Genomic DNA, 11,514 nt, shown 5'->3' with positions numbered 1-11,514 from the left:
ACCAACCATCAGTTAATCAAACATAAAAGTAGAAAATATTTAACCTTCTGTAGACAAAATTAAACAAAAGAGATTCCGTACAAATTTAGTATACATGTATTAAAATTAAACTATTGCAATTGTTTTACAATTGATAAATAAACTACAAATAAAAGCTATTGCAACAAACAAAACACAAGCTTTTATCGATTTGAATTTTTCTTAATAAGTTTCATAAAAATATTAAGGTTCTACTGCAAAATAAATAATCGATCAAAAAGTTGTAACTGTCGTAATTGTTTACGTATTTATATGTTATTTTTTTCTATGATTATTAGTTTTGCAATAAAACTCATTAAAAGAACTTTTTTTTATTTATTTCAATTTATAGCATCCTTAAGGCTTCAGTAACTTTTAAAAAATATACACGTTAATCAGTGTAAATCTTTATTATACACTTCCAACGCAGATTAATCAAATATATTAAGATTCTACCAAATTTCAGATCTTAAATTTTTAAGTGCTTAAGGGGTTTGTTAAAAGTTTAAAAGTTCAAATAAACTTGTACAACATTTTAATTTTTGTTATTCTAATAAACAGAGTAACTCATATACGCTGCATTAACTTTCGTTGCTGTCGTTAGTAAACAGAATATTGTCGTTACTACTTATTTGCACTAATGGACAGTTAGGTAGGTGTATGTTCAGTATGTACATTAACTTTTCCTTTTCTTCTGTTAACTCCCTCTGTTCTCGTTGCAGTTGGATGTTCAGACTTTCGAGTCTTTCGGATTCCTAAAAAAAAATAATAGAAGTTTATATTCCACAAAACTTAGTTTTAAAAATTTATGAAAGTTTAGTTTGAATTTTTTTCATTTTGTATCATAACACTTTTAGCTTGCTTTAATCTGTTAATTAATATTACAGGAAACTTAAACAGATAAAAGTAAACATTATACCTTAAGTAAACTGTACATAAATATGTACAGACGTGGCATTTCATTAAACGCTAATAGTTTGCAAACAAAAGTTCAAGGCTTTGTGTGTCTAAATTAAAACCAACTGTGATAAATTGACTAATAATAAGTGAATGAGGATGTCTGCCATTAATCCTATTAACTTGTTGACCACAAGTATACTAAAAAGCATTTATTTAGATTTACCTGTCAACAATCTGAAAGTCTGGTTGAAAACTGCTAAGGAAAAATCAATAAAACACTGAAGCGTTTAATATAACATTAATTATTTATAACGTTTTGAATCAAGCATTTTACAAAACTTTAGAAAATAATAAGAAAACGATCTTTTTTTAGCAAGCTGTATTTCAAAAAACTACTTTTTTTTAATGAGATATTTTGGGTCAGTTTTTATATACTTTCGTTTAAAAAAATCAGTTATCAAGACTTAGATAAAAAAGTTTTTTGAAAATGTAACGTAGTTAATCGTTCAGATTGTTTTCATAATGATATTTTGAGTATAAATTAAGCTGCTCTAACTTTAATTAAAAGTATGTTAAGTTACAAAACAAATAATATCATAGTTAAATGTCTAGTTTTTATCTTAGTAGTTTTTATAAACTTGTACTTGGCAGTAACCACTTTGTAAAAAATTAAAAAAATTGCATGGTATACTTACTTGTTCAAGTTTTTCACTGAGCAGTTTCTTCTTAAACCTGCATTTAGCTGCTGCCACTTTGTTCCGTTCCCTCCTTCTTTCGCGTTTCTTTCTCGTCTCGGGGGAAACTACCTAAAATTTACATTTGTGAGTATTTATTAGTAAGTTTACAATTTAAATTCATGTATTTTACAGAAAAGTATTCATTTGTTATCGATAATCAGTTGGTGAAGTTTCAGGTATATGTGTGTATATTAAAAAAGACAAATGCGGTTAACTGAGCTGAATTTATAATAAAGGTGCTTAAACATCGTTTTACCTATAAGGTTATTTATTAGTTTAAACAAAATTGCAAATCTAGCAGATAATTTAAGCATTTAGTTGTTAAGGTATTGAGTTAATTATTTTATAGTAGTTTAACGAATTTCTTCGACATTCATTGTTTCATCCATATAAATTTTACAACAAACTGTGTTGTAACAAAGTTTGTAAACTTTCACAAGCTTTAATGTGCTGTAGTAGAGATTAAAACAATTTAGTTCAACAGTCAAAAAACAATCTAATACTTTCGTTAAAGTTCATAAAGTAATAAATGAATAAACGTTTAAGTTGAACGGTAGTTTAATTTATTGTTTAAATAGCTAACAAACGAAATCGAAACGGGTTTAACATAGCTAAGTTATGTAACAACCAGTAGATTTTATTTAATCCAGATTTAAACCTAGAACTTTGTAAAACGGATTTACTAAATCTTGTAGAACACAGCTACAGTCTGATTAATTAAGCTTGTTCAACAAATATTCAAAATTGTTTATCTAAATTACAGAATAGTGTTCTAATACAAACTGTTCTAAAATTCTTTTTTTACAGTTATTGTTTCATTAAAAATTATTTAAAAGCGTATTCACTTAAGCCTTTATTTAACTATATACATATGTATAGATATAAACCTTTTTTCGGTTAAATCAAGATTTTTTGTGATATTGTTTATGAAACTTTAAAACAAGTCGTTTATACATAGCATTTTGCTGTTTTTACCATTTAAATCAAATGTTTCTGCTTACGAAGAGCTCTGTTCTTCTTTTTGGATCAATTTTTTCAATGAAAAGACGTAAATACAGCATGCAATTTTTATAAGCCATTTTTTGCAAAGTTTAACCTTCAGACTTGAAACTTGTTTGGTTAAAAATTTTCTGTTGTATTTTAAGACTATAGTGAAGATATTTAAAGAGACTATTTTTTTAGTTTTTCTTTTAATTTACTAAAAACTTTTAAGTTTATATTTAAAATTGACAGTAATTAACAATTTTTACTAAAAAAAAAATTAAATCTACAAACCACTCATTATAAACCATCAAGTACAATTTAAGCTAAATTGTTGAACTTTGGATTAGTAACAACTGTTATGAATTAATAGGCGAAAAGTGTGATTGTCTGCCATTAAACCCATTAGTTTATATTAGCCAGTTAACCACAACAAAAAGTCTCTTACATAAGCTGATTACCTGCTCTCAGTTATTGACAAGTTTTTTCGTTTTGATATTATACATACACTTTTCTTTTTTTTTTAAACCCTAAGTTGATTTACTTATTTACAATAAAATTTATGTTATTTTTATTTGATCATTTTGAGATAAGTTTATTTAAACACCTTACATAGTGTTTTAAAAGTAATTTGAAACATACACTTTTGTTTAAGATATATATTCTTATTAAGCTCTAATTCAGTTACAAAACTACATACAAAAATTTATTTTTTTTACTCTTCTTTTAACTTTGTTAAAACTTTAACGCAGATGAAAAAACATTGCAAACGTTAAATGCAGACATTTTCTTAATTTAATTAAAGAACTTTAAAAACTAAATACTTAGGTTGTGAGTTTGTAGACGACTGTGGTAAATAGTTTAATAAAAAGTTAGAAGGCTACGTGTCATTAAGGTAATCAAGTTCATTGACCACAAACAAGAGATTATTTACCACTTATGTTGAGCTATGACCTTTATTGACATTAACATTAACTACTATATCAAATGAACTCTATACAATAGATTGATATGTTGACAAACTTAGTGATCAGTCTGAATAAGCCAAAATTTTATTACAACAAAAAACATTTGTGTATTTTTATAATTTTATGTACTGACAAGGTCTTCAAGCATAATTTATTTTTCTTAATAAATTGTTGATACACAATTATATTTGTACTCCTTTTAAGAAATAGAGACCTCTAATAATTTTTCAAAATACAAACCTACAATACAACAAAACAAACATACTTTTCATGCTAAATTACAGTTTATTATTTAACTATTGCTACAGGTTAGACCTCTTATGTACATTTAATTAGCAGTCTTAATTAGCAGTTTTTAACTATTATTAAACTGATAAGCTTAAGAAAAAATAAAACTACAGGTTTTTAAATTATGATTAATACTTAGCGTATAAACATTTTACGGTCATTTAGCAACTAAGTTCAACTAAATGGTAAAATATTGAAGTGTACTTTACTTTTATGCGCAGAAATTTTATACTAAAAAGATTTCTTCAGTTATTGTGGACTTTAGCTGTACGTTTAAACTTGCTGTAGTAGAGTTTGAATATTCAGAGTATGTTAAATACTGAAAGGTTTTAGCCTTAATTTTTAATCTTATCAGACTTTATTCAATTACCATAAATAAAAGTTAAAATTTATAAAACCAAAATAATACACGTAGTTTTTAGTCATTAAATAAAAAAAAATTAAAAAAACTGACCGTAAGTTAGGAAAAATATTTTTTTTTAAATTTTAAGTTTCAAATCTGTCAATAGCTAACAAATAAAATCGAAACTAGTTTAAACATAGCTAAGTTATGTAAGATCTAGTAGACTATATTTAATTCAGTTAAAACCTAGCACTTTGAAAACCGGATTTATTATCTTGTAGATCAAAGCTACAGTCTACTTGATTAAATTTGTATATAAATTTCGTTAAGTTGTTTATCTAAATTGCATAACAAATTTACTTATAGTAACTACTTCGAAATTTGTTTTTTTACAGTTATTTTTTTAATTGGAAAGCTGATTTTCTAAAGCCTATAATATTATTTTTATACATGAATTTATTCTGCTTATTAAGTATTAAATTTAATAATGATAATTAGATTTTAAAATGACTCTTATTAAAAAAAAATGCTTTTTCTAACAAATCAATTATTTTAACTTGCTTGCGCAAAATTTCGTTTTATTTCTTTAATGATTTTTTGATTTCATGAAAACACGTAAAAACACCATGCATTTTTAAGCCATTTCCTTTCTAAAGGTTCACTAAAAATTTTATTTGCTAATAAAGTTAGTGAAGATTGCTATTTTTAATGAGACCACAGAAATTTAAAGAAGATAATTAAAAAGATTATTATTTTATTTTTTAAACAGTTGACATTACATAAACATATATATGATATATTGTTTTAGACCAGTTTTTGAGGTTATACTTGAAAAGTGCTATTTGTAAAACTTTTAGCAACTTCGCTATACAGTAAAACTACAGTAAAAACATGCATAAATGGATTTTAATTCTCATTACATAAACAATATTGTACAATGCAGTTTTATTATTTTATTAACATTTGATAAAGTAGGATTTTTTTTTGCTGAAACATCGTGATCAGAAGAAAAGTTAAATCGCACTCGTACTTTTATCTAACAACCTCTTTAATTAACAGACTGTAGCTTTCAAAGTTAAACTTTGCTAACAAAAAGCCAAATTTATGCATATAATTCATAAAATATCACGTATAAAGTTTAAACATTTGTTGAACTTTAAAATAGTAACAACTGTTATAAATTAATTGGCGAAAAGTGTGATTGTCTGCCATCAAATCTATTAGTTTTTATTGACCAATTAACCACAACAAAGGGTGTATTATATAAGCTGATTACCTGTCAATTATATGCAAATGAATTTAATATGTTTGCGATCTTTTTTAATTGAACTTAAGGTTAACTTATTAATGTGTTAGCTAAAGACTAATAAAAGGATAATTGTAGAAAAAGGTTAATAAAAAATGTTTACTTATAAGCTCTAACTAATACTGTCAACAAACTTAAATCGTTAGTTAACTTCTGAAAATAAAATTTTAAAGTTTATAGAACTATAGACGCAAGCATTTGCTGTAAAATTTAATAAAATAAGTCATATCGGTACTGTTTTCTAAAATTAAAAACAGTTGTAGTACATAAATCAATAAAAAGTGAAAGGTTACGTGTCATTATGTTCATCAAGTTTATTGACCACAAACAGTTTAAACTTCTATTTAATTGTTAACGTGTTACTTTCCGATAAGCTACTAAGTAGAATGAACTTTATACAATAGGTTAAATTAATAGTACACCAATAGCGTTTTTATTAATACCTAAAGGTACGTGATGTAAGAAATTTACAGTTATTGTTTCGCAATTAAAGTATCTATCAGTGTTTTATGATTATGAAAATTGTTCTCTAACAACTTTTACTAAAACGATATTATGATACTTTATTAATTAAAATTATTTACATACACCTGCAAACAAAAATCATTACTTTTTTCAGTTTTTTTTGTTAACAAAGCTCAAAATTCCTATAAACAAACTTTCTACAAATATAAAGTTACTTTGGTATTTGTTTGTACATAGATTATAATTTTAGACAATACATAAAATACAAGACTAAAAGTGAAAACAAAAGAAAAACACGTCACATACTTACATCAACGACAGTTTGTTTAGGCTCGTTGTTTACAATATCAGGAAGTCCTTTCGCTAATCTTTTTGATTGAATTGAATATCTCAATTCTTCTTTTATAAGAGGCCTGATATGTTCCTCTACTAGCATCAAGTCGTCTGTAATACTTTTTAACTTATGTTTTTTATGGAACTTCTATATACTAAGTCCTTAAAACTAAAAAGTTAAGAGCTATTTGCAAAAGTGGACAATTTTGCACGGCGACTCTTTTGCACGAGCGTCACTTTAGCACAAGGGGACACTTTTGAAAGAAAATACTTTTGCACAAGTTAAAATTAAACTTTTTTTTTTAATAAACTTTAATTCAACTTTTCAATTTTGCTATCACTTTTACCCTTAAACCTTACCCTCGGTAGGTCAATCTTTATTTTTTGGATGTTATAATTATTTTTCTTGAATTTTTTTTTTATTTGGAAATATTATTTTTAACAGGTTTTTTTTTTATTTATCACTGTAATACCTAGCCCTTACCCTCGGTCGGTAAATTTTTTTTCATTTTATTTTTATTAAATTAAAATTTTTTTTTTTTTTTGCAATTTTACCTTTTCTTTTAGATATCACTATTACCACTAACCCTTTCCCTCGGTCGGTAACCTTTTTTTTTTAATCAATATCTTTATATATTAGTTTGTTAATTTTTCTTTTTATTTATTTTTCTTTTTATTTTATATATTTTTTTACTCTCTTGCAAAAATGACCCTTCGTGCAAAAGTGACCCTCCGTGCAAAAGTGTCCCCTCGTGCAAAAGTGACCAACTCCAATTTAAGTTATTTATAAATAAAAAAAGTTGATTTTTTGCAATATAAGTTATTATGTATATATTTGCAATGCTAAAAATCAACAAGGCAAAATAATTTCTTTAGACAACGCTTTTCTCATAAATAGCAACTTTTAAGATTGGAACTAATATTTTTCAAGTAATTACTAACGTCTCAACATGTTAGCTGCCGCTTCGTTTTCTTCGAAAATCAGATCATCGTCATCTTCCACGTCGTTTGATTCTGTTACGTCATAATTAAATATGACGTCATTGTTCATCATCATGTGCGCGGGAATCTGGATCATCTGATCAGTTAGTTGTGTCGTCATTTGTTCGCTCAACTGGGTCGAAATTTGATCATTTAATTGTGACGTCATTTGATCAGTTAGTTGTGACGTCATTTGATCACTCAGCTGTGTCGAGATCTGATCTTGTAATTGTGACGTGACATGATCTGTTAGTTGTGAGGTCATCTGATCGGTTATTTCCGCTTGGCTGATTCTGATCTGGTCGTTGATTTCAAGCTGATCTGTTGTGGGAAGTTGGAGGTTTGATGAGATGTGTATGGGCTCCATTGACTCGCTCGTCGTCATTTTGTTTATATATTTCTGCTGTAATGTTATTTTATTAAGAGTTGTTGTTTTAACGATAACAAAAAGCTCATTTATTTAGAAATAATAATTAATCTTTTTACATGTTTTTTATGAGTAGGTGCTACACAAAGGGACACTTTTCCAAGTCGTCATTTTAGCATGGACTTAAGTATTTTTTGTTAAATTATTATTTTTTTCTATTTTGTTTGTTATCACTGTTACAAATAATTCTTGATCTTGGTTAGTAAACTTTTTCTTCTGTCGGCTTGGCGAGCCAATATTGATGACTGTAACGGTGACTTTAAAATGTCCACCGTGCAAAAATGACTGCTCGTTCAAAAATGAATCCGTGCGAAATCGACGACTCATGCAAATGGGTCCCGCTGCGCAAACGTTACCTTGTTCAAAACTGAGTTGTCCCGTTTTTAGTATATCTTTTTTTTTTGTTATCAGTTTTAAATTTAAATTAGCTGTTATCATACACACATATGTTTAATTACAAAACAAAATAATACAAACGTTCTAAGGTTTTGTTTAATTAAATATAAACAAATAATTAAAAGAATGCTTTAAATTTAATAGCATAATACTAGATTTCATTAATTTTACTAGAATTACACGAACTTATGAAACAAAATATTTCTTTGCAGAAAACTTAATTGTAAAGGAAATAGCTTTACTAACAGCTTAAATGCGACAAATGTTTTTATTAACACAACTGCAATCTAATTGAAAGAATTATTGCGCAAATTGCATTAATCAATTATCCTTGATCTATAAATCTATAATCTGTCAACTAGCTGTAATTGAAACTTGATAAGTGGTTTATGCAATATATTAAAAAGCAATTCAAAATATTTTTTTCATACTTTTCAATTAGTTTATATTCTGTCTATATCATACTAGTAATATGAAAGATTTAGAGCTTAAAACGTGTGTCATTTAATAAGCAGAATGATCTTTGATATTTAGGGTATAATCTCTTTATAATTAAGCAATAAAATACTATATAAACCTAAAAAAAATTTATAAGGACTATTAGTTATAAACTTTGTATTAGTAAATACTGAGGCTTAAATGTATAACACGTTAAAAGAATTGTGCTACAAAGTTGTAAAAAAAGATATAAAATTTGTAAAATTGCATTGCTACTAAGCTAAACCTTGTGTTTTTTTATAATGTAAACAAAGTTATAAAAACATTTTAAATTTTATTCGAAGCAAACAAAAATAAACCTTGAACTAAATTTTCAAATATATTAAAACACGCTAAACTCAGCAAACTTTATTTAAAAGTTTGTAGTTAGTTGTGGTTAAATGAAAAATTTATATATATACTAAATATAAAAACGTTTAATGCATACTTTTTAAGTAGATTAAAAATTATAGATTAAGTTTACTTAAACTAAAGTAGAGATCTCTTTATTAAGTCTTTCACTAGTTTAAAATTGTAAAACTAATAAGTAGATGTAAATAAAAACATAACATTGTAAACATTTTTCAGCAACAAATAGATGATTTTCTTGTTTTCAAAACATATTTCAAGTTTATTTTTAAAAATCATAATTAAATTTTATGCTTTGTTTTATTTGGTAACTAGCAAATTAAAAAAAACTGAAACATATATTAAAGAAATATTTTTGTATTATTCGCATTTTTTATTTCCTTTGACTTATAGTCTAAATTATGTTTAATTTTTTTATAGAGATTTTATAACAACTATTAAAGAATTTTGAAGTAGGTTACAACTGATGTAGCTAATACCTTGGAATTTTTTTATGTAGCTATTATAATTAAACCACAGTAAACAACTTTAGTTAAAATAAAAAAAAAACTTTAAATAGTGGCATAGCTAAAGTTTTAAAAATAAGTAAGTTTTTCAAAGCTTTATGTACGATTGCGTTACAATACATTTTGTTACAAAGCTGATTGCTAAAGAGAAACAAATCTGAAAGACTGCTTCAGCTTATTGTATTCAATTCGCATGCTCGAAGTTAATTTTGTGTGTTAAGTAACAATTAATTCAGCAGCGGAAATCAATCGCAGTAAACTTGTTTAAAAATACTGAATAGGATGCATTCATAAAAAGCTGCTAATTAAACTTGAATCATGACCACAATCATGCAAATTAAAACGTCCCTCGAGACGTGATCTGAAATTAAGTATGACCGTGCCTATATCTTACGCTCGTTCGTACTTTATAAAGAAAATTGTCATCAATAAAACACGCAACTAGTATAAATTTGATTGCTTCAATCTAAACTGTGTCAATCGTTGCTTGATCAGCTGTGAGCTGTAAGAGTCTTTATTTCGTTTTGTTTTTCGTTTTTTTATTGTTTGAAAATTTGGAGTCTTATTTTTAAGAGTACAGCAATTTATATATTCGCAATTGTTCACTTGTTCACAATAAAGTCGCTTAAAGGACCTATTTTATTTATATTTTTTCAATTGAATATCTTTTCTATTAAAGAAATGTTAAAAGTTTGAACTTTTTAAATGCTTTTTTAATCAATTACATCCGTTTTCAAGTTTTCTAGATTTAAAAAAATGAAAAGAAACTTGAGGGCAGATAGGTAATTTCTGTATGTCTTAGTTGAAACCTATTTTAACTTGAAATTGCTGAATAAATTAATGCAAGTTTTATATAATATTTTGCAAATTCTCACCATAATTTTCTTACATTTAAAACACTAAAACTAATTAAGACCCGTTGTACCTTAAACCTTCCATACAGGGGGCCATACTTTATTCAGTTCCTTCGTACAAAAAACAGAAAACAAACACAACACCTAGAATTTTTTTTAACAATAGAATTTGAAATTTAGAAGTTGTCCGTAAAAGGTTTTTAAAATATTCATAACTCCGCATATACTTAAAACAACACTAAATTAGTTGTAGTACAAAAAATGTAAACGTTAGTTATCAAAATTTAACCTTATTTAAAATATTTAAAAAATTATTCAGCATTTTATACTTATTAAAACTAACAAAAAATAAATAAACAAACACTGATGACTACATCTTTCTATGTTCCACTTTTAGAAATGACCTAACGCGCCGACTTACTACGCTTTTATACTTCGTGACTCCCCTGAGGTTTGTGACGTCATAATACACCATCGGCGTGTTTCGCCAGCTGAGAGTTTATATGATGACGTAACTGTTTTCGTAGCGACACGATTTGATAAAAGTTTTTAAACTTATTTTGTGTTTTTATTTATTATATATACTTAAACCAATATAACCTTAATGTTGTCACTTATATAATATAATTAACCACTATTCTATTACTAATAAATTGATGCTTCAGCCATACTTATACGTGGTTTCTTAAGAAATGTATTGTATATTGCTTGGTACGTTAACTAAACAAATTAATATTTTATGCTACTTATCTTTGTTTTTGTTACTCCAAATATTTTTTTCAAATCGCCTGTGTATTACTTTTATTTCTGTCATCTCCAAATAATACTGTGTATTAACTTTCTTACCGTTTAATAAATAGCTTAGAACTATATGAATATTTAACGAAAAACTATCAAATGGTTAAAATTGCTTTATGATGTTGTTTTACAGCCTTTAAAGATTTGATTTTAAAAGTCAAATTTTAGTAAGAATTTAAGTTGTACAATACTAAAACTTTACTTTTTTCACTTAGGCAAACGTTAAAATCTTTATAAAACTATAGCTATATTCTGAAAAACTTATTTAAAAATGAAGTATGTGAGACTTTAAACTAAGTTTCGGTTCTTCATCACGCTTTATAATTACTATAGATTATAAAATAAATCAAACTTTTAAAAGTATCTT

General features: G+C 26.0%; 1 protein-coding gene across 1 annotated transcript; it reads right to left on the bottom strand.

Annotated features, from left to right (window-relative positions):
* Positions 1 to 446: 446 nt before the first annotated feature.
* On the bottom strand, positions 447 to 10,737 carry LOC145846964 (uncharacterized). The gene is made up of 5 exons (XM_082953472.1): positions 10,693 to 10,737; positions 7,282 to 7,723; positions 6,317 to 6,450; positions 1,614 to 1,724; positions 447 to 773 (listed from the first exon to the last, which is right to left on the bottom strand). Exons 2-5 carry the CDS (start codon positions 7,703 to 7,705, stop codon positions 600 to 602), a joined length of 843 nt encoding a protein of 280 aa, XP_082809598.1. The 5' UTR covers positions 7,706 to 7,723; positions 10,693 to 10,737; the 3' UTR covers positions 447 to 599.
* Positions 10,738 to 11,514: the final 777 nt, after the last annotated feature.

Source organism: Thalia democratica, unplaced genomic scaffold (assembly GCF_965202585.1).
Source record: "Thalia democratica unplaced genomic scaffold, ktThaDemo2.hap1.1 HAP1_SCAFFOLD_756, whole genome shotgun sequence".
Lineage (NCBI taxonomy): Eukaryota > Metazoa > Chordata > Thaliacea > Salpida > Salpidae > Thalia > Thalia democratica.
Note: the sequence above shows the minus strand (reverse complement) of the source record. Positions and strands in the feature narration are given on the sequence as shown.

Excerpts from the sequence above, each read along its gene's own strand:
- LOC145846964 (XM_082953472.1), bottom strand. The coding sequence starts at position 7,705 with ATGACGACGAGCGAGTCAATGGAGCCCATACACATCTCATCAAACCTC. Across the intron at positions 6,451-7,281 it reads GGCAGCTAACATGTTGAGAC|ACGACTTGATGCTAGTAGAG; the intron begins GTTAGTAATTAC and ends AAAGTATTACAG. Across the intron at positions 1,725-6,316 it reads CTAAACAAACTGTCGTTGAT|GTAGTTTCCCCCGAGACGAG; the intron begins GTAAGTATGTGA and ends TGTAAATTTTAG.